The sequence below is a fragment of the Malaya genurostris genome, chromosome 3, assembly GCF_030247185.1.
Source record: "Malaya genurostris strain Urasoe2022 chromosome 3, Malgen_1.1, whole genome shotgun sequence".
Lineage (NCBI taxonomy): Eukaryota > Metazoa > Arthropoda > Insecta > Diptera > Culicidae > Malaya > Malaya genurostris.
The window spans coordinates 276,017,410-276,044,996 of NC_080572.1; the positions used below are offsets into that span (position 1 = coordinate 276,017,410).

The window sequence follows — 27,587 nt, forward strand, 5'->3', positions numbered from 1 at the left end:
ATTTTAGTTTAGGGTACAGTTTTCATATTCAAATCTAATCTATTCAGTTCTAGAATCTTGATCCGGAATTCAGTTTAAAAATCTTCCTAATCTCAATTCCAGATTTCGGTCTATGCTTAGAATTAAATTCTTAAATTCGGTTTCAGTTCTAGAATACTGGGACTTGATTCTGGCCTTGCATTCTGGACAAGGAACTAAAATGGGAAAGGATACTAGACTTGGATACTGGAACTGAACGCTGGACCTGAACTAATCGAAATGAGGTACTTGAGATGCAGTTGCTTTACTTCCTGCTCAACGTCAACTGCGCAAGATGGACGAAACGTATCAAGTGTGTTCGAGCCCCGACCTGGAAATATTCTTAGTGTCAGTAGAATCGTAATACTAGTCATGCCATGAAGTCTGTTGAAACAGAAGGACCAAGTTTCACAAAAGGAATCTAATGTTAAGACTTTTCTTTTAACATTTGATGCTTTCCCAGAAATGGCATGTCGCTTAGTTCCTCAGAAACATGCTGACAGGAACGAGCAGAGTAAACAGGCTTTTTTATATCCGTTGAAAACATAAAAATTAAAACAACTGAAAATTTTATCATAAATTGCTGATCATATTTCCGATAGCATGTAGCGAAATTTCATTGATACCTTAGATACAACAAGAGATATTTACAACCAAAAACTTATCACTCACACAGAGAGTTAATTTTGATAAGGCGCCCCATAGTAACGTAAGACGTGTTCACGTCAAAATTGAAATCCATCTCCGAAAAAAACAATTGGCATCACTGCTTGGTAATCAAACAAAACGACTGACTCGCAGCGTCCGCTCCCTGGCGGATCGGTGCTCTGCCGTGGTACAAAGAAAAAGCGTTTCAACAATTCAACAATCACCCGGCCAACAAAGTGGCCACTCCGGTGGGGGTCGTACTGGGAAATTTGCCGGCAAACAACAATCCCCGTTCACATAGAAAAAAAAATAAAAGAAAAGTAAGTTCAGCCAACCGAACGGACACAACGCAAATGGACACTCCCAGAACAGTAATCCGCCACGGTGACTTTGCTGGCGAGGAGGATGACGTTCGAAGCATCAGCATGAATTTTCCATCGCCTGCTTCGAGAAGAGAGCAGACAAAACTTTCGCTTTCTTCGACAGTGTCACGCACACACAAACACACACTGACACTGTGCTGACTTCCTTGCTTCGTTTTTTTTCCTGTTTTGATCCGTAATTGAGTCCCAGCCATGTTCAGTTGTTGATTGTTCAATTATGAGCGCTAGCGAATTAATGAAGTGTATGTGTGTTTCTTTTTTTCCTCTTTTTATTTATTTATTTTTCGGTGTGGTGCTGCTGCCGCTGCTGGAATGTTGTTTTCGTCTTCGCACCGACGATGCCGGAATGGGACTGGCCCCCGGGGGGTGTTGAAAACCATCAAAACCATGACCACAACTCATCGGGTGACAGATTTTATGGCCTCCGTTCAGGAATTTGTTCATTCCAGTGTTCCTCAACTGCTGGCTGGCCAAGCGTTCCCTGGAAAATATGTTCGTAAGTACAAAAAGCTGCGTTCAGAGCTGAGGACGGTTAGAGATTCCTTCGATCCCGTTCGATGATACCGCCACTCCAACCGGATAGAACTGCAGATTGTTGCATGACTGACCGGTCTTTGTTCGCATTTCACGGGTTCAGAGACAACCGCAAGTGCCATCGAGTGCGGTTACGGGCCATTCCGTTTTATTACAGTTCATTTTGAAGACTCTCTGTTCGGGCTGTCTGTCATTGATTTAGTTGAGAGTCTTTCGAGTGTAAATGCAAGTAATAATAACAGTAAATACCGAATGAATCTCTAGCAGTCGATACTAGCAAACATGTTTCGATTAACCCTTGCCTTGCCTCTTGCAGAACGACTTGCACCGGGCGATGCAGAAATCACAATCAGCCCTCTCCCAGCAGCTGACAATTCTGTCAGCCACCCTGCTGTGCTTGGTTTTCACAAGGTAAGAACCACATTGCGGTGTTGTAAATACTTCCTACTACCTTCCTAGTAGGAAAGCTTCGCCAGAGAGGGACGAAAGTTTTCTTTAGTCGTCTCCGCAGCTTGTCTTGGAATAGAAAACAAAAACCCACTTCCCGGGCGACATCATCGTTATTCACAGCTCGTCGTCGTAGGCGGATGGAGAAACAATCTCCGGGTGTTTGGCTTCATCTTGAAACAAACTCCGCAAAACACACACACACATCCTTTCGTCGTCTACTTCCGGTTTCAATAGCGAACGAGGAAGACTATGCTAAGAACAATGTAATATGATACCCGAATCGTCGATTAGCATAGAATGAAGGTGCATAAGTGGCAAGTCTTACGTTTCTTGTATTATTGAACATTCTGTACGAAACGGAGACACTTTTAAAGGTCACAAATGGCGGTTTTCTTTTTCTAGAACTATAACTCACAAAGTTCACTACCGTTTATGCAGAAAACTTTCATTCTTTCGTTGCACCGGTGCAACTTTTTCCGATTGCATTTTATGCAAAAAGTTTCAGTTCGTAGAAAGCAAAGAAACGAGCTTCAGTTTTTTCCCGTTTCAAGACAAACATCAAAGGCTTAAAGTTTTCCTTTCAATTTTAGAATGAACTTCGGTTGATAATGAAAAAAATGAGCCATTTTCTCGTCCTTCCAGCGTTTGCGGAATTCAGCACTTCCAACGTGCCGGTCATCGGCACCTGAATCTCTTCCAGAGCACATACTACGTGGTGGTGACGTTCTCAACCGTCGGGTACGGGGACTTCGTGCCGGACATCTGGCCCTCGCAGCTCTACATGGTAATCATGATCTGCGTGGCGCTGATCGTACTGCCGACGCAGGTAAGCCAATTCTTACAATCCAAACATCAATGTTATTAAAAAGTAAGGGGTAGCTGGTATAAAATATAATCACGGTTTCATGGTTTCATGGTTCATTTCATTTCGGGAGGGGGGCCTCAGATGAAAAAATAAGTGGTCTGAAATTCGAAAACGAAACACACAAAAATTTCTCAGAGATAAATTAACGTTTGAGCACAGAGGACGCCAAATCAGGTGAACGAGGGGGATGCCCAAGTAATTCTAACCTAAACCGTTCATTTTAACCATGGTAGTGATGCTCATGTGCTTCATGTGAGGCCATTTCACAGCGATTTCGGTCTGCAATCACATCATTCATGCACGCCAATACTGGCTTTTTTTCTGATTTGAGGTAGTCCTCCCATTTTAATGCTCTTCGAGGCACTCATTCTATTCTCTGGCGTATAATAATGGATTCAGACAAACAAGTACACGAAGTGCGCTTGCGTTCATTTTTCTAGTCCTCAATAAGTATGTGCGGAAACCAGCGGCAGGATATCTTTCTCATCTGCAGAATCTTACTTAACTAAGACACACTTAGTCTTTTCGGTCGTCCAGTACAATTTTATGTATTATTGAAACCGAATCTTGTGAAAAAATAGTTCAATTCATTGAATACTCTCATATCAAGAAAAGATACAGGTTTTCGTTTCGATAAGATTTGTCATCGTGCTAATTTTATTCATTGTATCGTTGTAGGATCATTTCTAATAATTTCATAATATTGACATTTAGATTTTACAAATGAGGAGCGTATCGAAAAGAATCTATCCACAAATTTTTCTTTCCAATTATGATAAAAAACAATATTTTATTCAAAATAAAAATTGATCCTTAATTGTACGAGGTTAAACTTAAGCATAATGAAAACCGGATACAATTTAAGTTATTCCTTCAAAAATTTTCGAACTTTTGATCGAACGCTCTCAAGTTCCGCACAAGTGTTGCATCGCATTTTTAGGACGCTTGAGCCTAAATTTTTTTGAACTCCTGCATGTTCCCAGCTGTCTTCTTGAAGACCCTCTTCAGGATTGCCCAGGAACGTTCGATGGGTCGAAGCTGAGGGCAATTTGGTGGATTGATATTTTTCTAAACGAAATTTACACTCTTTTCCGCATGCCAATTGAGAGTGGTTTTGGCATAGTGAGTCGATACTTAATCCGGCCAAAACAGTGGAGGTGTGCTTTGCTCCTTATATAAAGGCAGCAATCTCTTCTGGAGACACTCAGATCGATAGATTCCTCCATTTATAGTTCCGGTAGTGTGAAAAATTGTTGACTTTAAACCGCAGAAACATGTTGCTTTGCCATTTCGACCGAATTTCTCCACTTGAATCGACCTGTCCGCATCGCTCACATCCTCCCCAACGACGACAGCAAAGTTTTGTGGACCTGGAAGGGTTTTTGAGTCCTTCTTTACATTAGTCTCATCGTCCATTAAAACGAATGCATCCGGACACTGCAAAAGACGCGAATACAATTTCCGGGCCCTTGTTGCTGCTCGCTTCTTCTGTTCGACACTTTGTTTCGAGATTTTCTGCTTCTTGTAGGTCTTCGGGTGACTTCGCCTCTTGATACGCTGGATCATTCCGACACTCGTTCCTGCTTTTTTGGCCAAATCACGTATTGACATTGATTTGTTCTTCATGATTAGAGATACCACTTTCTGGTGCATTTTCAGATTGGAAGACCCGGGTTTTCTGCCTCTTCCTGGTAGCTCATCCAAAGAATAGTGTTCCCCAAATTTATTAACGATGGTTTTCACACTGCCATGAGTAATTCCAAACCGCTTCGCCAATTTTCGCATAGTAAAACCCTTCTCATTTAGCCATGTGTCCAGAACCTTAATTTTCACTTCCTTTTCAATACGTGACATTTTGGAAGCGCAGAATTTCAACCGCACAAACAAGTAAACAAACGAAAGCTAACAGCCAAACTCACAGCTTGCTTTGATCTGAGCATAAAAACCTATTTTAATCCTAGTGGTGTAATGATGCCTTTCTCATATTACTTATTACATCATAAATATAACCGTGAAATTCGCAAAAAAAACTGTTTATTGAAAAGAAATAGGATAATTTGTTCGGATCTAATCTCACAAACTCTATAAATCCTGTTTAACCTGTAGTTTCGGAACCGAAAGTGGTATCCACAACAAATTAAGGAATTCCGTATGAAACTTTAAGACTTTTCTTTTGAACCTATAAGTTTGTGAAAATCGATTTGGCCATCTCCAAGAAAAGTGAGTGAGACCTTTTTGCAGTTTTTGATTACTATTTTTAATTCCTCCGAAACCGGATTCAGATAAATGGAACAGCCGAAGTTGGTTCGTTTACTACCAACAAATATTGGAACAGTTTTGAACGTAGTTAAATCTATACTTACTATCTCATGCTCTGTTTCGATTAAACCAATTAAACGAAATCTAACAAACGAAACGAACCTGCGTTTCCGTTACTTCTGCATATGCATAATTATTCTTATTATTATTATTATTATTATTATTATTATTATTATTATTATTGACATCACTACATAACGTGTACGAAATAGAACAAAGCACGCCTTGTTCGTTTTGGCGATTTGAAAACGTTAACACTCTCCGCCCGGTAACTGCGGAACCGGAAGTCGGATCCGGATGAAATTTCACAGTAGCTTTAAAGACAATATGAACTTTAATTCAAATCAAGATTTGTGAAACTCGGTTCAAGCATCGCAGAGAAATCGAAGTGAATTTAGTTTTAGGAGTTTTTCTTCTCCACTTTCGGTGCTCTCGGAACAGGAAAAGAGGGGGCCAGTAGTGCCGAATTAAGTTTTCATGCCCACAAACTAACAAGCTCTGCAAACTAGAAGAATTTATCAGACAGTTTTATGGGATTTGTACCTGTTTTTAACCATCGTTCGTGGAAAAATGCTAATAAAAATTGTAATTTTCCACTTATCACGCTTTAGTTCCGGAACCGGAAGTCGGATCCAGATAAAATGTTCCACAAATTTTTAGGATATCATAAAACCTTTCATTTGAATCTTAGTTTTCGGACATCGGTTGAGCTGTTCCAGAGATAATTGAGTTTAAACTTTTTCTCAAATTTTCACATATTACCACATAACTCCGGAACCGGAAGTCACTTTCAAATGAAATTCAATAGCAAGCTATGGGACCATAATATCTTTTGTTTGAATTTTAGTTTGTGAAAATCGATTCAGCCATCTCTGAAAAAAGTGAGTGCATTTTTTTTCACTTTTTTGGTACATATCATCCTATATCTCCGGAACCGGAAGTCGGATCGGAATGAAATTCAATAGCAGGCTATGAGACCATGAGACCTTTCATTTGAATCTTTGTTTGTGAAAATCGGTTCAGCCATCTCTGAGAAAAGTGAATGCATATTTTTGTTACATACACACACACATACACACACACACAGACATTTGCTCAGTTCGTCGAGCTGAGTCGAATGGTATATGACATTCGGCCCTCCGGGCCTCGGATAAAAATTCGAATTTCACAGTGATTGCATACCCTTTCTATATGAGAAAGGCAAAAACCATCACAAATACATGCGTACAACACAAATGTATGTGGATAGCTTATTTTCGATACACTGCTTTAGTGACTCTTCAATATGCTAAAATTGAGATGCCAAAACTCCTGGAACACTTTTTGACACCTATAACTTACAAAAAGTAACACATTCATTACACACCAAACTTACAAAAAACTATGGGATGTAACGTTTCGTAACGCTTGTACCTTTCAAAAATGTTACACATGTAACATTTTGTAACACCCAAAACTTACGCCCACTACTCATAAAAAACTTACGCATGTAACGATTCGTAACGCTAGAAACTTAGACAGAGTAACAGAGTTTTTGAAAGTTGCAGGAGTTACGAAACGTGTCACGTTTCGTAACTCCTGCAACTTTCAAAAAGTGACGTTTCGTAACACCTGTAACATCTTCAATTCATAACTGTAGCTCACATAAAAATAACGCACGTAACGCTTCGTAACGCCAAAACTTATAAAAAGTAACGCTTGTACCTTACAAACGAGTAACGCTTGTAACGCATGGTAACGTCATGACTCACAAAACAGTAACGCTTTGTAACGTCAGTAACTTTCAAAAAACTACTACTCTTTTCGTTTCGTCAGTGCAGAGCAGTTCAAACGGAACTGCTTACTGCAAAACCTTAAACAGTTCAATTTGAACCGCTAAGCAGACTTACCCAAACCCTAATTACAAAAACCTGTTTTAATCCACCTGGTGGTGTAATGATGCCTTTCTCATATCAGTCATACTGTCATATAAAGGGTGATTTTTTAAGAGCTTGAGAACTTTTTTAAACAATAAAACGCATAAAATTTGCAAAATCTCATCGGTTCTTTATTTTAAACGTTAGATTGGTACATGACATTTACTTTTTGAAGATAATTTCATTTAAATGTTGACCGCGGCTGCGTCTTAGGTGGTCCATTCGGAAAATCCGCTTTTTTATCGACAAATTTTGTTCAGCGATGAGGCTCATTTCTGGTTGAATGGCTACGTAAATAAGCAAAATTGCCGCATTTGGAGTGAAGAGCAACCAGAAGCCGTTCAAGAACTGCCCATGCATCCCGAAAAATGCACTGTTTGGTGTGGTTTGTACGCTGGTGGAATCATTGGACCGTATTTTTTCAAAGATGCTGTTGGACGCAACGTTACAGTGAATGGCGATCGCTATCGTTCGATGCTAACAAACTTTTTGTTGCCAAAAATGGAAGAACTGAACTTGGTTGACATGTGGTTTCAACAAGATGGCGCTACATGCCACACAGCTCGCGATTCTATGGCCATTTTGAGGGAAAACTTCGGAGAACAATTCATCTCAAGAAATGGACCGGTAAGTTGGCCACCAAGATCATGCGATTTGACGCCTTTAGACTATTTTTTGTGGGGCTACGTCAAGTCTAAAGTCTACAGAAATAAGCCAGTAACTATTCCAGCTTTGGAAGACAACATTTCCGAAGAAATTCGGGCTATTCCGGCCGAAATGCTCGAAAAAGTTGCCCAAAATTGGACTTTCCGAATGGACCACCTAAGACGCAGCCGCGGTCAACATTTAAATGAAATTATCTTCAAAAAGTAAATGTAATGTACCAATCTAACGTTTAAAATAAAGAACCGATGAGATTTTGCAAATTTTATGCGTTTTATTGTTTAAAAAAGTTCTCAAGCTCTTAAAAAATCACCCTTTATAATACTGTGGTATTCTTCAAAATAATTTTCTTCGATTCTTAAAAGAATAATCGAAATCAGTTTTTTGACCGTCTACTGCTAAAAACTATCGATTGGAGAAGATTTGAGGTCGATTTAGAAAACTTTTTACGGTGTTTCGTCCCTTTCAGTGATGGTAAAACATTTTAACACACTTTACCCTATATTTCCGGATCCGGAAGACGGATCCAAATAATATTTAGGAATTTTGTATGGGACCACAAGACCTTTCATTTGAATCTAAGTTTGTGAACATCGGCTCAGCCATTTCTGAGAAAAGTTAGTGCGAAAAAACGTTACATACACACATACACACAGACATTTTGCGTACTCGACGAACTGAGTCGAATGGTATATGACACTCAGCCCTCCGGGCCTCGGTTCAAAAGTCGGTTTTCACAGTGATTGCATAATCTTTCTATATGAGGAAGGCGAAAAGTAACGCATATAACGTTTCGTAACGCCTATAACTTACAACAAAGTAATGCATGTAACGCTTCGTAACGCTCTGTAAGGCCTATAATTCACTAAAAAGTAACGCATGTAACGCTTCGTAACGCCTATATCTTACAAAAACAATGCATGTAATGCTTCGTAACGTCTATAACATACTCAAAAGTAACGCATCGTAACTCGTTTACCGCAAAAATTCAACCCTTATAACGGTTTGTAACATCCATAGTTTCCACATAATAACTCATATGATTAGTAACGCTCAATTTAGGAAAATTATTGTAAGCAACGTTTTCTAGGTTTCTTAACTTAACGTAACGCTTCCTATCTCACGATAATTTTCGAATGAAAGGCTTCGTCATATTGAACATTTTTCCCTATTGGGGATGGGTTGAGCGTGATGGGTAAGTCGATGCCTTTCACGCAGCCCGCCTGGGTTCGAGATCCAACCCCTCGCATAGGGTCAGAAAGCTTTTCTAGTCCGAAGAGGCGAATGACCTTAAGGTTAAAACCTCTATAATCGAAACAAAAAACTACTATTTTTTGTATTATTATTATTATTATTATCATTTATTTTACCCTGGTTTGATGCTTCATTTTATGTTGTTTTGACTCTGTTCTGCTTCGTCCTTTATCGGCAGTAAAGTAACTCTCAAAACCTCTACCTCACGGTGTAATCTACAGGGTCAACAGCCTCATAATATTTCTCAAACTTTTTTCGTTTCTGTTTCTGATTTCGGCCTCCCTCTCTTGGTACGTGAATGCTACTACATTTCTCAACCGAAACGATTTCAATACAAAAAAAGGTTCTAACTTATTATCAGAATCATAGATTAAAGTTGTAAGTTTTATCTGAGTTTACTATAAAAAACCCTTCTTAATCCACCTAGTAGTGTGATAACATCTTTCTCTTTCTTCAAAGCAGTCTCATGAATTTTTTTATCATTCTATGAAATAATTTCTGACACTAATTTTGGCTCATTTTTGACAAAAATTAATTCATATTGATTCGAGTGGTTCACAAAAGCATGCTTGCTATTTATATAAGAAGAGTAATGCTAATCTAAAAAAACCCTTCTTAGTTTACTTAGTGAAATTTTGATGCCAAAAGGCTTAGAATTGCATGAAACGTCGAGATTTAGTGTCATCTCGAAAAAAAAAATTTTTTTTGAATAAATCGACTTTTTGGAACTTAGAAAAAATATCAAAGGAAATGAAATGACGATGCAAAATACGTAAAACAAATTTTTTTATCTGATTCATTACATAGGTCTTGTTAAATTTGATCAGTATCTAACGACGAAAACATGATTTGAAAAATGACATTCGAATGCAACTAAGTAATGAGAAACGGCGAAAATGTTACCGCAGAGACGGGACTCGAACCCGTAGCTAGCTCCTAACCGGGGAAATAGTTTGGCCAATTGATGTACTCTTCATATGAAAACACGTGAAGAGAATGTGGGGACGGGTATAGCGTGGTGGGTAAGTCGATGCCTTTCACGCCACCCGCCTGGGTTCGATTCTCAACCCCGCACATAGGGTCAGAAAGTTTTTCTGGCCCGAAGAGGCGAATGACATTAATGTTAAAGCCTCTATAATTGAAACAAAAAAAAAACATGAAGAGAATGTACAATTGACTAGAAGAACCAAGCATGTTTTGCTTTACTTGGCCACCACATCATTCACTTATAGCCATATCTCTATGGAAACACACTCGATAGAAAACAAACACCCATCTCGAGACTTAAACAAATCGTTAGGTCTTGTTAGTTTATGGCCATACAAATTTATTAGAATTCTCTGATAGCGGAAATAGTTGTCAAAAACTTTGAGTAGGTAATGTCAGATAATGTTATTGACGAAAGATTGCTGTTAACAAACGGTAGATTACTTTAAAAAAAACGAATGAGTAATGTCAGAGACATAACTGGATGATGTGAATACGAATAAAACTGACATGCTATTCCACACTTCGGAAAATTTTTATTTAGTTTGAACGAATTCAATATCTATTTATTATAAAAAAAGTAAACGAACATACATTATTGTCGAATCTTACCAAAAATTTGAAATAATTGCATTTTTCATGATACTGTGAGTAAAATGATGGCGACGACCGCCGTATAACATTTAAAAATTCAAATAAAACCAAACATTTTCAATCGCAAAATATTCACATTTTTGTATTTTTAGAGGTACCTTCTGGGAAGTGTCAAAACACATTTCATAAATTGTTATATCTTAATCATATAGCAATGAATAAGTCATAAATTAAAACTAAGAGAAAACAAGAACACAAAATTTCTTGGAATCTTTTCAGTTTGGCAGTGAATTTCACCTTAATTCTTGTTCATCAGGAATCAGAACAAATTGGCTCAAATGGCACGTTCCCCTTGATATTTGGAGATTTGTGCCTTGCCATCAATTTGTTTTTAGCATCATTTTCCCGATATATAAGAGGGAAGGATTGAAAGGAAATGGTAAGGGTTGGACTAGGAGGATGGGAAAAATTGACGACACAAAAACACATAAAAGCAGAAGTAAATTCTGCACCCCTAAGGGATGCCGAACAATCTGCTGAGGATCACATTTAGTGGAAGCAGAAGTAAATTCTGAACCTCTACGAGGTCCCGAACAGTCTGCTGTTAATAAAACCTCCAACCCACGAGAGGATTTAGAGATCTTACAAAAGCGACACCATTCTGAACTCCCGGAAGAATGCAGAACGATTCGCAGTATGTACGAGCAGAAGTAAATTCGGCACCCCCTAAAGGATGCCAAACAATCTGCTAAACCCTATTTAAGGTGAATACAGATGGGATTCATTCACTCCAGGAAGAACGATGAACCCTTCTGACTATAGCTCCTTACCACATTGGGTGAGAAACGAGAGAATATCCATCAATTTTAGCTCCGCATACACAGACTCAACCATGTATGGAGAACCAAAAACCCGGATACGTAGCTGCGTCAATGCGGGACAGTTACATATCAGATGATATGAAGTACCATAATCGCATTCACACAAATCACACGAATAATACTCAGCACGTTGAATAGTAGCCATGTGATAATTGAGTTTGCAATGTCCAGTCAAAGCTCTGACCAGAATACTGCAATGTTGCTTGGAGAAATGCAGTAGACACTTTGACATTTTCAGATTTAAATCTGGTAGAAATGCTTTTGTCTGAGCGCAAGTTTGCAAGCTGCGCCAGTAGCTGGCATGTTTGGATGCAGCCCAAGAACGAATCTTGTGCTTTATCCAACTAGTTGAAAGTGGTAAAGCTGGTTCAGGACCAACGAAATCATTCGTTGCACCAGCTCTAGCCAACTCATCAGCCCATTCATTTCCAGTAATACCAGAATGGCCGGGTACCCATAAGAAGTAAACAGCATTTGAAATGCTGAGGTCTTCAATTTGAGTTCGACATGCGATCACTAGATTCGACCGTGAGTCATTCGAACTGAGTGCTTTTAAGGCTGCCTGACTGTCGGAACAAAAATAAATTCGTTTACCACAGATCCTCTGCCGAAGTGCCGATTGTACTCCACACAGAATCGCGTAGATTTCTGCTTGGAACACAGTACAGTATCTACCAAGTGAATGAGACTGCTCCAGCCTCATTTCACGACAGTAGACACCAGCACCAGCACGACCATTCAACAGAGAACCGTCCGTATAACAAACTATGTGTTCATCAAGTTGTCGTTCCAGACAACCAGACAACCATTCCTCACGAAGAGGATAGCTCACCATTTGAGACCACAAGCGAGTGTGGCTGGTAGCATAATCTAATGGGTTACTGTTCCAAAGCCCTGTAACTCTAAGACGATATGCACAAGATAATGCTTCTTGTTTTAGGAACACATGTAGTGGTTTAATACAAAGTAGCGCCTCTACAGCAGCAGTAGGAGTTGTCGTGAATGCTCCTGTCATCGCCATTAGGACCATCCTTTGGAGATGATTTAGCTTTGACTGAACTGTCGCGACTTCTCCTTTCTGCCACCATACAAGACAACCATATGCTAAAATTGGTCTAACAATAGTTGTGTAGATCCAATGAATATATCTGGGTTTGAGTCCCCATGATTTTCCAAAAGCTCGTCTGCATTGGCCGAAAGCCATACAAGCTCTCTTAATCCTGAAATCAATGTGAGCAGACCAATTCAGTTTTGAGTCAAGAATAACCCCGACGTATTTAACTTGATCGACCACAGTGACCTCTGAACCGAAGAACTGTAACGGACGAGATCCTGTGATTATCCTACGATGAGTGAAAAGCACCATTGATGTTTTGCCCGGATTTACAGACAATCCAACCTGACAACACCATTGTTCAACAGATCGCCGGGCTTGCTGCATTAAATCAAAGAGAGTGTTAATGCTTATACCGGTCATCAATATATGATAATCGTCGGCAAAACCATAAGTCGGAAATCCAAGGTTATTAAGTTTCCTTAACAAACCATCAGCGACTAGGTTCCATAAAAGTGGGGATAGTACACCACCTTGAGGACACCCACAGACACTTAGCTTTCTAATCTCTGCTTGCCGAAGCGATGAACAAAGAAGTCGATTGCTAAGCATTGCGTGTATCCAATTTGTGATACTTGAAGGTATGCCATGACCACGGGCTGCTTCCAGAATTGAATTGAAAGACACGTTATCAAAGGCACCTTCAATATCTAGGAAAACTCCCAAGCAAGATTGCTTTTGTGAGAAAGCTTTTTCAATGTTGTACACAACATCATGTAACAGGGTTGTAGTGGACTTTCCACGCTGGTAAGCATGTTGCATTCCATGTAGCGGTTGCACGCCCAGACTAACATTCATGATATAGTGATCGACTATGCGTTCCACTGTTTTAAGAAGAAATGAGCTAAGACTGATAGGCCTGAAACTCTTCACTTCCTCATAAGTGTCGCGACCGTCTTTGGGAATAAATTTGACAATTATTTCCTGCCAGGCTCTAGGAATATATCCTGTCGCAAGACTAAAAGTAAGTATTTTCTTCAAAACATGTTTGAAATGTTCATACCCTTTCTGCAGTAACACTGGGAAAACTCCATCCTTTCCAGGAGATTTGTACGGAGCAAAACTCTCAACTGCCCATTTGACCGATTCAATCGTCACAACGCTTCGAGCAAGGGCCCAAGAATCGTAACTACCTGAAAAAGTCTCGGGAAGAGCTGTCGGTGATGGATCCATACATCCTGGAAAGTGAGTGTTAAAAAGATAGTGAAGTACATCACCTTCATCAGACAAGTGTTCACCATCTGAAGTTCTTAAGAAACTGACAATAAAGTCCTTAGACTTCGAAAGTAACTTATTTAATCTGCTAGCCTCGTTGAGACTAGAGACATTTGTGCAGAGGCTTTTCCAACCACTTCGCTCAGACGATCGAAGAGCATTTTTGTAAGCCCTTCGAGCCAACACGAAGGCCTCCGACCCATCTCTGCGTCGGTGGTTCCAAGCTCTTCTGCATAGTTTCCTTAGTCTAGCAAGTTCAGCATTCCACCAAGGAGTTCCTCTAGTAGCTCGCACAATCCGAAGTGGACAAGCCTCTTCATATGCTTCAACTATGAGTGAATTTGTCTCGTCGACAACATTTTCCAAATCAATTGGGGTTTCAATTGTTGGTTGGTACCCGTAAAATCTAGTCGCCAAGCCCTCTTCATAGAGATCCCAGTTTGTAGATTTGGGATTACGATATGTGATAATATCAAATTTAACGTTTGAATGATCAAAGAATATGTACTTATGATCAGACAACGAAGGTTCGAGCTCATCGGAGACGAGCCAATTCACCAACTCATGCGCAATTCTATCAGAGCAGAGAGTTACGTCCAAAACCTCCTCTCTTCCAGATCTCGCAAAAGTTGGGCGGTTTCCTGCATTGACTATGTGCAGGTTTGTACTGCTCACAAATTCCATCATATCAGAGCCTCTCGAATTAATATCTGTGCTGCCCCAAATGATATGGTGAGCATTTATGTCACTGCCGATTACAAGCGGTAAATCACTTTTGCAGCAGTATGATACAACCTTTTTGAAGTCATCGCTTGGCGAAGGTTGGTTATGCGGTAAATATGCCGAACAATAGACATATTTCCTGTCTATGCCATCAATAGTCATACCAACTGTGACAGCACAAATATCCCGAGTTGTGAGCTCCGATATGAGAGAAACATCGAGAGCACTATTTGCAAGTATGCATGCTCGAGGCATTTCACGTGGATTAGTCATACCGATCTTGTTGAAGGCAACGAAGACTGGGTTTAACAATTTTCCAACGTAGAAGTTTCCCTTTTGGAAATATGGTTCTTGAAACCAAAGCTATAGAAGCTTTACCTTCTTGAAGAAGTCTGGATAGATTCATAGTTGCTGTACGTTTATGCTGAAGATTGATTTGTGCCACTCTAACCATTATAAATTAGAGTAACGAACATTCCACCTCCAGCACCAACCGTACAACAACTACAAGAAACCAAATATATTGACTTATAATCGCCTATAGCGAACCATGTAAGGATTTTTTTAAATGTTATTATCATTTAAATCCCACGAGTTGCGAAGAAAGAAGTCGTCCACTGTGCCAGAGCTTCGCTTAACACAGTAAGGGAACACCCCAAGATATTCCGTTCACGACTGCATTGTTTAACCTCCTGCAGCCATTCAGCCATCGGCACGGAAATACACCTTGGCTTAGGAGTTGTTCATACCAAACATTTTAGAAAACTTCAACTTTGATTTATTTTTTTTTTTGTTTCGTCTTTGACTCATCAGTGCAGAGCAGCTCAAATTGAACTGCTGAGCATTTTTCAAGGAGTCGTCTTAAATTTATCCGTCATTCGAGAACAAGAACAACCTTTCCCTCGCAAAAGATCTATCGGAACTAAAGAAAGCAACGATATGAGAATGTGATTAACCACAAACTACTAAACTTATTAGGTTATGGAGAAATTCTAACAATTTGTCATGCATGATCTTTCCGTATATATAATTTCGTAACTCCTCGTACTGCACTACCTGAATTCCCTGATTCACAGGCAGCAGTTCACAAAGGAGCGTCGTTTCATCGAGCGCCAGCTCGCCAAGCGAAGTTTCGCCGAGGGTCAGCCATACGCCGTACGCCGTTTCGTCGAAGGTCAACTCATCGATTATCATTTCGCCGAATCGGTTATTATGCCGAACAGGTAATTTCACCGGACAGCAATCGGAGATATCACTCGAACGTATCATTTTTGTTTTTTATTTTATTCTCTGTCTTTGGAAGCTGCACCTGAAAGTTTTTGGTGAAGTTGTACTTATTTTTCAAAGAAAAAAATTCTCATGCTTTTTATTCGTTGTCTACTTAATATGATTGATAAGGAGAATGATTCCTAGTTACTGCATATAGATAACAAATATTTTTAGCTTGAGCGGAGAAAATCATTAGATGATCAGGACCTAAATAGTCAAAATAACCACTAGCTCATTTTTCTTATCATTTATCTGTCCATAAAGAGTGGAAAAAGCAATTGCTTTGGTTAAATAAACCAAAAATTATCATCTTCGAATGTCTTCACTAGGCAAATGATAGAGAAAAAATAAGGTCAAAACATGGGCCTACCTGGTTCGATTCCCTAACCCGCTTCCCAAGGTTTTTTTTTGACCCGGCTTTAACCCAATTATGGTCGTTGAAGAAATGACCACTAGCTTAGGGCTTGATCCGGAGCTTATTCATCTTTAATTTCAAATTTAATTTTGAAGCTGTATTCTTCAAAGATTTCACTCGATTGATTTGAAACTCGAGAAGACAATTAATTCAGTGGACCATCGATTTTGTGTTCGACGAAACATCACATAAACGACCTTTGGCTAAACGGCGCACGGCAAAATGGTATTTGTGCTAATCTCAGATCGTCATGATGCAAAAAAATGAGTTTTGATTTATGTGTTATGAGCAGTGCTGTAAAATTTCATTTTCAATCGAATGATATCAGATGAAAATAAAATTTATGGCCACTGACCGGCAGCATATCGATACGAAATTAATATGACTTTTGCTGTCATTTTCAAGTGAAGCTGCCAGAATTCATCGTCAGTTGAATAATCGTACCAAGTCATTTGAAGTTTTGCTTGCTCAGCTTCAAGTGTCAAGTAGTCTAGCTACTTCATTGTCTTCGCTGTTGGTAGTGAGCAAGTTCGAATGAATACAATAATAAATGGAGTAAAGTATAAAAAATGAAAATTGAAGGAGGAAGAATTTAATTCATGTGTATTCTGTAATTGATATTTCAGATATCTGGTTTGTCTTTCATCTATTATCTCGAACCAATTCGAATGTTCACATGAACCCCATTTGAAGGCCGCTCTCACGATATTTTGTTACTTCAAGAGATCAACTGACGATGGTTAACCTGAGCTTTGATTTGAAGAGAATCGACTGAGGAACCGAATACTGCCCGTTCGGTACGTCAGCGAAGTGTGTTTCACATTCGGTTTCAATTGAATTGAATGAAATTTTACTGCACTGATTATGAGTTATGAATTATGAGCTAAGAGTGATGAGTTATGAGTAATGAATTATGATTTTTGAGTTTTAAGTTTTGATATTAAAGTTTTAAGTGAAAAGGTTTGAGTTTTCAGCAGAATGCAGTTTCGAATCGGAGTTTTTGAATCCTGAAAACACTGAACAACACTTAGAGTTCGGAATTTAAGTTCCGATGACTGTGTTTCGGGATATAATCTTTTAGTTCGAAGCTTAAAAATTTTTAAAACTCTTCTAACCTTTGAGTTCAGATATCTAAGTTTTGAGTTTCGAGTTTTAAGATTAGAATTTTCATTTTTCAGTTATGAATTTTGTGTTTTCCGAGTTATAAGTTATGAGTTATGAGTTATGAGTTGTGAGTTGTGAGTTATGAGTTATGAGTTATGAGTTATGAGTTATGAGTTATGAGTTATGAGTTATGAGTTATGAGTTATGAGTTATGAGTTATGAGTTATGAGTTATGAATTATGAGTTATGAGTTATGAGTTATGAGTTATGAGTTATTTGTTATGAGTTATGAGTTATGAGTTATAAGTTATGAGTTATGAGTTATGAGTTATGAGTTATGACTTCTGAGTTTTACGTTTTAAATTTTTAGATTAATGTTTTGAGTAACGAGGTTTGAATTTGAGCAGAATTCAGTTCTGAGTTCGAAGTTTTATTCCCTGGAAACACATCTATATCCTGAATTCAGAGATCTGAGTCTTTCAGTTTGAGTACTAAATGCTATGAGTTTAAAATTTTCAGTTCAGACTTTTGAGCTTTGATTTCTCAATTCTACTTTCTACTTTCTACTTTTTACTTTCTAGTTTCTACTTTCTAGTTTCTACTTTCTAGCTTCTACTTTCTACTTTCTACTTTCTACATTCTACTTTCTACTTTCTACTCTCTACTTTCTACTTTCTACTTTCTACTTTCTACTTTCTACTTTCTACTTTCTACTTTCTACTTTCTACTTTCTACTTTCTACTTTTTACTTTCTACTTTCTACTTTCTACTTTCGACTTTCTACTTTCTACTTTCTACTTTCTACTTTCTACTTTCTACTTTCTTCGTTTTACTCTCTTATTACTTATTTCTGGTTTCTACTTTCCACTTTCCGGTACCTGCTTTTACTTTCTATCTACTAATTTAAACATTCTGCTTTCTGATTTTTACTCATTACTTTCATCTTTTTATTTCCTTCTAATCTCTTATTTCTTCTTTCTAGTTTTTTCTAGGAAATAGGAAATAGGAAATAGGAAATAGGAAATAGGAAATAGGAAATAGGAAATAGGAAATAGGAAATAGGGAATAGGAAATAGGAAATAGGAAAAAGGAAATAGGAAATAGGAAATAGGAAATAGGAAATAGGAAATAGGAAATAGGAAAAAGGAAATAGGAAATAGGAAATAGGAAAAAGGAAATAGGAAATAGGAAATAGGAAATAGGAAATAGGAAATAGGAAATAGGAAATAGGAAATAGGAAATAGGAAATAGGAAATAGGAAATAGGAAATAGGAAATAGGAAATAGGAAATAGGAAATAGGAAATAGGAAATAGGAAATAGGAAATAGGAAATAGGAAATAGGAAATAGGAAATAGGAAATAGGAAATAGGAAATAGGAAATAGGAAATAGGAAATAGGAAATAGGAAATAGGAAATAGGAAATAGGAAATAGGAAATAGGAAATAGGAAATAGGAAATAGGAAATAGGAAAAAGGAAATAGGAAATAGGAAATAGGAAAAAGGAAATAGGAAATAGGAAATAGGAAATAGGAAATAGGAAATAGGAAATAGGAAATAGGAAATAGGAAATAGGAAATAGGAAATAGGAAATAGGAAATAGGAAATAGGAAATAGGAAATAGGAAATAGGAAATAGGAAATAGGAAATAGGAAATAGGAAATAGGAAATAGGAAATAGGAAATAGGAAATAGGAAATAGGAAATAGGAAATAGGAAATAGGAAATAGGAAATAGGAAATAGGAAATAGGAAATAGGAAATAGGAAATAGGAAATAGGAAATAGGAAATAGGAAATAGGAAATAGGAAATAGGAAATAGGAAACAGGAAACAGGAAACAGGAAACAGGAAACAGGAAACAGGAAACAGGAAACAGGAAACAGGAAACAGGAAACAGAAAACAGGAAACAGGAAATAGGGAATAGTTTTTAGTTTTTAGTTTTTAGTTTTTAGTTTTTAGTTTTTAGTTTTTAGTTTTTAGTTTTTAGTTTTTAGTTTTTAGTTTTTAGTTTTTAGTTTTTAGTTTTTAGTTTTTAGTTTTTAGTTTTTAGTTTTTAGTTTTTAGTTTTTAGTTTTTAGTTTTTAGTTTTTAGTTTTTAGTTTTTAGTTTTTAGTTTTTAGTTTTTAGTTTTTAGTTTTTAGTTTTTAGTTTTTAGTTTTTAGTTTTTAGTTTTTAGTTTTTAGTTTTTAGTTTTTAGTTTTTAGTTTTTAGTTTTTAGTTTTTAGTTTTTAGTTTTTAGTTTTTAGTTTTTAGTTTTTAGTTTTTAGTTTTTAGTTTTTAGTTTTTAGTTTTTAGTTTTTAGTTTTTAGTTTTTAGTTTTTAGTTTTTAGTTTTTAGTTTTTAGTTTTTAGTTTTTAGTTTTTAGTTTTTAGTTTTTAGTTTTTAGTTTTTAGTTTTTAGTTTTTAGTTTTTAGTTTTTAGTTTTTAGTTTTTAGTTTTTAGTTTTTAGTTTTTAGTTTTTAGTTTTTAGTTTTTAGTTTTTAGTTTTTAGTTTTTAGTTTTTAGTTTTTAGTTTTTAGTTTTTAGTTTTTAGTTTTTAGTTTTTAGTTTTTAGTTTTTAGTTTTTAGTTTTTAGTTTTTAGTTTTTAGTTTTTAGTTTTTAGTTTTTAGTTTTTAGTTTTTAGTTTTTAGTTTTTAGTTTTTAGTTTTTAGTTTTTAGTGTTTAGTTTTTAGTTTTTAGTTTTTAGTTTTTAGTTTTTAGTGTTTAGTTTTTAGTTTTTAGTTTTTAGTTTTTAGTTTTTAGTTTTTAGTTTTTAGTTTTTAGTTTTTAGTTTTTAGTTTTTAGTTTTTAGTTTTTAGTTTTTAGTTTTTAGTTTTTAGTTTTTAGTTTTTAGTTTTTAGTTTTTAGTTTTTAGTGTTTAGTTTTTAGTTTTTAGTTTTTAGTTTTTAGTTTTTAGTTTTTAGTTTTTAGTTTTTAGTTTTTAGTTTTTAGTTTTTAGTTTTTAGTTTTTAGTTTTTAGTTTTTAGTTTTTAGTTTTTAGTTTTTAGTTTTTAGTTTTTAGTTTTTAGTTTTTAGTTTTTAGTTTTTAGTTTTTAGTTTTTAGTTTTTAGTTTTTAGTTTTTAGTTTTTAGTTTTTAGTTTTTAGTTTTTAGTTTTTAGTTTTTAGTTTTTAGTTTTTAGTTTTTAGTTTTTAGTTTTTAGTTTTTAGTTTTTAGTTTTTAGTTTTTAGTTTTTAGTTTTTAGTTTTTAGTTTTTAGTTTTTAGTTTTTAGTTTTTAGTTTTTAGTTTTTAGTTTTTAGTTTTTAGTTTTTAGTTTTTAGTTTTTAGTTTTTAGTTTTTAGTTTTTAGTTTTTAGTTTTTAGTTTTTAGTTTTTAGTTTTTAGTTTTTAGTTTTTAGTTTTTAGTTTTTAGTTTTTAGTTTTTAGTTTTTAGTGTTTAGTTTTTAGTTTTTAGTTTTTAGTTTTTAGTTTTTAGTGTTTAGTTTTTAGTTTTTAGTTTTTAGTTTTTAGTTTTTAGTTTTTAGTTTTTAGTTTTTAGTTTTTAGTTTTTAGTTTTTAGTTTTTAGTTTTTAGTTTTTAGTTTTTAGTTTTTAGTTTTTAGTTTTTAGTTTTTAGTTTTTAGTTTTTAGTTTTTAGTTTTTAGTTTTTAGTTTTTAGTTTTTAGTTTTTAGTTTTTAGTTTTTAGTTTTTAGTTTTTAGTTTTTAGTTTTTAGTTTTTAGTTTTTAGTTTTTAGTTTTTAGTTTTTAGTTTTTAGTTTTTAGTTTTTAGTTTTTAGTTTTTAGTTTTTAGTTTTTAGTTTTTAGTTTTTAGTTTTTAGTTTTTAGTTTTTAGTTTTTAGTTTTTAGTTTTTAGTTTTTAGTTTTTAGTTTTTAGTTTTTAGTTTTTAGTGTTTAGTTTTTAGTTTTTAGTTTTTAGTTTTTAGTTTTTAGTTTTTAGTGTTTAGTTTTTAGTTTTTAGTTTTTAGTTTTTAGTTTTTAGTTTTTAGTTTTTAGTTTTTAGTTTTTAGTTTTTAGTTTTTAGTTTTTAGTTTTTAGTTTTTAGTTTTTAGTTTTTAGTTTTTAGTTTTTAGTTTTTAGTTTTTAGTTTTTAGTTTTTAGTTTTTAGTTTTTAGTTTTTAGTTTTTAGTTTTTAGTTTTTAGTTTTTAGTTTTTAGTTTTTAGTTTTTAGTTTTTAGTTTTTAGTTTTTAGTTTTTAGTTTTTAGTTTTTAGTTTTTAGTTTTTAGTTTTTAGTTTTTAGTTTTTAGTTTTTAGTTTTTAGTTTTTAGTTTTTGGTTTTTAGCTTTTAGATTTTACTTAGATGTGTGTGGTTTTTCGTTTTATAGCAGAGGTTTAAAGTTTCGTTTTATGATTTCGCTTCTGTCGTGTTAATAATCCGGTGGGCAATCAGAATGAAACACTGATATTCAAATGATCGCCACGTGTGCAATCAGCATACATAATATTTTAACTCTAAAAGCTTTCATAACTAAATTTCATTATTAAATTCGTCCCCCCCGCCCCCCTGAGGCGTGTTTCCACCATGCAGTCAATCTCGGAAAAATGGGCTATTCATACAAAACATAATTAAATAAAAGCCGTCTCTGTTTCACGATTTCACTCATCACCTTTTCCCTGTTTCTGTCTCGCGCACACACACACACACACGTTTCCAGTTCGAGCAGTTGGCATTCACGTGGATGGAACGGCAGAAACTGGGCGGCAGCTATTCCTCCCATCGGGCCCAGAGCGAGAAGCATGTGGTGGTCTGTTCCACGACGTTGCATGCCGACACCATCATGGACTTTCTGAACGAGTTCTACGCGCACCCACTGCTACAGGATTACTACGTGGTGCTGCTGAGTCCGATGGAACTGGACACGACGATGCGAATGATACTGCAGGTGCCGATCTGGGCCCAACGGGTTATCTACATTCAGGTGAGTGGAACAAAATGGCTTGTAATTGAATCGCAAATAGTCAGAGTCGATGGAAAGGAAATGAATTCGGCTGTCGTTATTTCGGAACCATTTTTTCCCAGTTTCAAAATGTTACACGTTGGAGGCGTCAAATCGAAGCTAATGAGATTTGATGGGCTCTTTTTTTACATTTCGCAGGGATCTTGTCTGAAGGATGGCGATCTGGCCCGGGCCCGGATGGCAGAAGCCGAGGCATGTTTCATTCTGGCGGCACGAAACTACGCGGACAAAACCGCTGCCGACGAACACACGATACTGCGATCGTGGGCGGTCAAGGATTTTGCTCCCAACGTGCCGCAGTATGTGCAGATATTTCGGTAGGCCAACCCAATCTATTCCGACCCTTCTCCTCGGTTTACTAATAAATGAATTTGTTGCTGTTCTTGTTTTTTTTTATGTTTCATTGAATAGACCCGAGAACAAGCTGCACGTGAAATTTGCCGAACACGTTGTCTGTGAGGACGAATTCAAATATGCGTTACTGGCGAACAACTGCACGTGTCCCGGGGCGAGTACGTTGGTGACGTTGCTCCTGCATACGTCACGAGGCCAGTAAGTGTCTCTGTCGGGGGCGGATAGTTTCGTGGAAGCGTCCAAAAACTCTACTACTGCGGGATATTAAACATGTCATTTCCATATTTTGTGTATTTTTTTTGTTGTTGCTACAAACTCCTCCTCCGTTTATTTTGCAGGGAAGGACAACAGTCAGCGGAAGAGTGGCACCGGCTGTACGGCAAGTGTTCCGGAAATGAAATCTACCACATCGTACTCGGCGACAGTCGGTTCTTCGGCGAGTACGAAGGGAAGAGCTTTACGTACGCTAGTTTTCATTCGCATAGAAAGTAAGTCAACCGCTGCCCTGTTTTTTTTTTCTGTTGTCATAAATCGTCATGCGTCTCCATTCGGCTATCAACTTTTAATGGAGCATGAATGCGTGGATCGAATAATTTCTAATAGCTCAATCAATTTCATCATCTGCAGATACGGCGTTGCCTTAGTTGGTGTTCGGCCGGCCGAGTTGCCTGAGTTCTACGAGGACACGATTCTGCTGAATCCAGGACCGCGACATATCATGAAAAAGGACGACACATGCTATTATATGAGCATTACCAAAGAGGAAAACTCTGCCTTCGTGGTGAATCAGAACCAGAACCAAAGTCCCGATCAGCCACCCAAAGAGGGTAAGTCACCCCAGTTTATAACCGAATTTCAAGACACTGCGGGGGATGGTTTTTTGGTCTGCCCTTGTTTGCTTCGTGTTCGTGTGGGTGTGTGTGTCATCGTTGTTAGATTGAACCGTAGCAGAAAAAAAAAAACTTTTTTACAACCTAATCACAAACCACTCTAGTGATATCCTCCGTCCTTTCTAGCATTTTGCGATGGTTGATAGAGAGTTTTCCGCGAACCAGCGAGCAAATAAATAGCATACACTGCACCGTACCGCGTTCGCTTTTGATGTTTCACCGGTAGTTTTAGTTTGGTTTGGTTTTCCCTACATTTAGATGAGAGCTGCCGTGGAAAGGATTTGGTATCGATGTGTTCGTTCGGTTTATTTTGGACGCTGTCTGTGCTGCTGACTACCGACCGACGAGGTGCTTTCAGTGTTGTTGGTTTTGATTTTGTTATCCCGCTTAGTACTTTCTTGACCAACAGTTGCCACAGTTCATCAGAAAATTTTAACAACTAAAAAGAAAATTAGAAATTTAGAAAATTCATTAGCTCTGATAGTAGCCAATGTCCGTTGGACGAATCGTAGAATTAGACTTCTGAATACTCAATCCAATTTTACTTTCACGATCTCTTTTGATGTACCGGACAGCTAGAGTCTTTTGAAGGTGACAATTTTCTGTGGAGGCTAGGACTGCCAACCGACGACTCCTGAAGACTCATATTTTAACTCCTTATGACATAAAATAATCATTGACTTAGCTAAACTTATAATCAATACCCAACGAAAGACAGATTGGGAATCACTGGATGATAAGAAGAGATTGCGAAAAAAGAAAGTTCTCATTCAGAGATTTTATTCGAACTTGCAAACCATCAATCACTAAAATTGTTCTACCATTAAACATATCTCAGAAGGCAATTCGATTGAACTGAGCGTTTTAAGCGTTACAAACTATTTATCTTTCCTTCTATAAGGTATTTATTCTGATTGTTTGTGCTTTTTGACAATCTGCTTAAGCAGTGCATCAAAATCCCCCTCTAACTGGATATTTTTATGTCGTTTTCGCTTGATGCCAAACCCATCCAAGTTCCCACCATAACTGCTGTCAAATCGTTTGTTTGAAGCTTTCGAGTCAGTTTCGAACCCGGTTTGATGTGGAACACATCTTTATTTTCTATATAGAAGTGCAAATCAGAAACTCAAGAAAAATGTGGTCAGGTTTCAAACACTTACAGCTCAGTTTATTTTGTATCAATTGTTAGTATTATTTCATCATTTGATTGGAAATATTTTCAATAACATATGATTGAAATTTTGATTAGTAGCGAGCAGTGTTCTATTTTGTCTGCTAAAATTCTCCGGCATACCAGATTTCCCTGCCATAGACGACGGTTTTGAAGGAGTAAGCGATATATCAAAGGGAAAGCATCGCTCTGATTGGTCAATCGATGCAAAAGCGAAGCTGTTGAAAGCACGCGAATCTATAAACAGAAGCGAAATTATAGTTAACGTTTCAGTCCTACGCGTAGCATGCTAGAGGTAGGTTGTTGCTAGACAGCAAGACAAAAAGTGCCATAAAACGATTTGAAGCTTTAATTGGTATGCACTGATTTTGTGTCATGCGAGTTCGGATGAAATTCCATGTTATGTCGTTTTCGCCTGAGAAATTTGCAACTACCCTGGGGTAAATTTAAAGTGCTTAAATTAATTTCTAATTTATAAAAGAAGAACTCGATTTGTAATGAGAAAAAGTTTATCGCTTCAACCAAAATCGCAGAATGGTAGAGAAACTTAACGCTATAAAAAAAACTGCTTGCATACAAAACTTGAACGCAAGCTTGGCGAAGAGAAGCTTAAATATCGAAATGCGTATCGTAAGTATGTACAAAGATATAGTCGCATACATTTGGGATATTGATGTAATTTCGTCGGCTACAAAACAAATACAAATCTAAACAAACCAAGTCTGTATTCTGAGGTCACGTGTTCGGATCTTAAAAAGATCAATCTAAGCAGACTCTCGTGCAATTGCGGATTCAAAAGTGTGACGATTGATTAAAAATGTCGATCATTAGAAATTTTGGTTGCTAAGTGCTAAACCAACAGAGTTTTGTTAAAAGTGTTTGTTTGATGAAACAACCCTGGGTCAGTTTCAGTTTTCTCAAGCGAAAACGACATTAAATTACTTACCAATCCGTCTGTCACGAAGTAGTGAACCGGAGCTGTAATTTCGTACTTCAAATATGTACCCGCTATGTGAGCAGGTCTAGAATTTTCCATTTAGAGTTTTCAAATGTTGAACACTTGAAAATATAATAACAAACTTGATTTGTTTCTTAGAAACTGGCTTGCTTCGATTTTCCAGCGTTGCCAGATATTTTATTTTGTCAATACTTCTAAACTGGCGCAACGAAACAAACGAATGGACTAGGCCAACTTGTCCATTTCTTGAACCAAATATTAGCGATCCTTTTATACACTGATAAAAATTTGCACGATCGATTCGTATAAAAACACCACTTCAATTTAATATACTTTTTCATTTCAATACATAACCAAAGCGATTTGCACTAAGCTAGATTATTTTTCACTTAGCTTTGATGTGGTTTTTCTATTGGATGTAATGTGTTTTGCTATTCACACTTCATTTTCTAGTGGAAATCAGTACAGCACAAATGTGTGTGCAAAACGCTTGAATCGGTCAACCTTTTTTTTTTTTTGTGGAAAACAATGTGACATTTATATGAAATGCATATAAAATCTAGAGGTAACGATATATTTTATCGTTTTGATGTACATTTCATATGAATGTAGCATGGTTACCACTAAATATTTACAGTTTTTACACTCATAGTATGAGTATACACTTATATTTTCATGAATTTCATGTGTTCTACAAGCAGTGATAGTTCAAATGCTTTGCACATGATGCTGGCGTGTAAATTATTTTCAGTGTGTGTGTGACCTAGAGCTATTATCATTTGTATTTGGTTGTACATTAACATTCTCCACGGTCGCACAGTGGTTCAAAAGCACAATATCACGCTTTTAATTGGTAACTCATTAAAAACGTGGTATTCGAGGTACAGTATTTTCAGCAAAGTAGCTCAGATGGCGCCATCTTTAAGAAAATTTTATTTATCCAAATAAATAAAATAGTTCAAAAATTCAGTTTTCAGAATTCAGCTCCAGAATCTAATTGAAGTAAGGCTTCAAACCACGGAGAAGGTCTGTTGTTCCTGCTGCTGGTAGAAGGCTTACGGTTATCTCTCACAGTTGAAAATTTAATCATAAATTGCTGATCATATTTCTGATGGCATGGAGAAAGAATTATGGTGTTGCGTTTAGTAGACTTCGAGATATTCACCATTGAAATCTATCCATTCTTGCACAGGGCAAATTAAAAAAAAACCGGCCCATAGCAAAGCAAGACGTATTCACGTCAAAAATCGACTGATTCGAGTTGTTAATGACACAATCACTACTGAACTGTACCATGGTTAGGCGTCAAACTATTGAATAAAATTTCATAGTATTGCAACTGAACACATGTGGTAACTCTGGTCAAGAAATCTTTCAACTTAATTTCATATGACATTTCCACTCATCGAGGCTGACAATTCGGTTATTAACTTTTCACTTGTGTAACATTAACAAACCACAAAATCGCACCGAACTCTCACCGCTATCATAATTCATCAAATGGTGTCCAATTTTTTTTTATTGTCCATTGTTTTCATCAGTCTCAGCGCATAACAACAACAACAACAACAACAGTACGACCGCTAGCAATAATCCGCAAATGGCCCCCGTGCCTTCCGTCTGTGTACGAGTGCCTCACAGTCCGAGCCTGTGCTCGATCCACTCAGACAGTCCCGGGTCACCGCGGAACACTAGCAAACCCCCCGCGAGTATCGTGCTGGACAGTGATGTCACAACACTGGCCGTGCGTGAGTGTGCCCCCCAATTCGCCAAAAGCTGCATGGTTCCGACTATTGTTTTTTTTTTACTCTATCTCTCTGATTCTCTCTGTCTCCCCCATCTTTCCGTTGTTGTTTGTCTTTCTTCTTTTTCTCGTTCTCTTCGACAACATTTCCAGCAGTTTTTCATTCAAAAGTTGTCACTGGATCGCTATCTATCTATACTTTGGAATTACTTTTTTTCCTGTC

At 36.7% G+C, this 27,587-nt stretch overlaps 1 protein-coding gene across 14 annotated transcripts in view; it reads left to right on the forward strand.

Moving 5' to 3' along the window:
• The window catches only part of LOC131439036 (potassium channel subfamily T member 1), a 440,000-nt gene that overhangs the window by 332,322 nt on the left and 80,091 nt on the right, over positions 1–27,587 (forward strand). For 13 of the 14 annotated variants that reach the window (XM_058609546.1, XM_058609553.1, XM_058609541.1 and 10 more), the window contains 9 exons: positions 1,462–1,545; positions 1,900–1,994; positions 2,676–2,859; positions 21,945–22,208; positions 22,386–22,564; positions 22,659–22,799; positions 22,940–23,089; positions 23,229–23,428; positions 27,162–27,368. In XM_058609546.1, coding sequence (XP_058465529.1) covers positions 1,462–1,545; positions 1,900–1,994; positions 2,676–2,859; positions 21,945–22,208; positions 22,386–22,564; positions 22,659–22,799; positions 22,940–23,089; positions 23,229–23,428; positions 27,162–27,368 — 1,504 coding nt within the window. The remainder of the gene's footprint in view (positions 1–1,461; positions 1,546–1,899; positions 1,995–2,675; positions 2,860–21,944; positions 22,209–22,385; positions 22,565–22,658; positions 22,800–22,939; positions 23,090–23,228; positions 23,429–27,161; positions 27,369–27,587) is intronic. The other variant, XM_058609548.1, reaches the window with a different exon arrangement.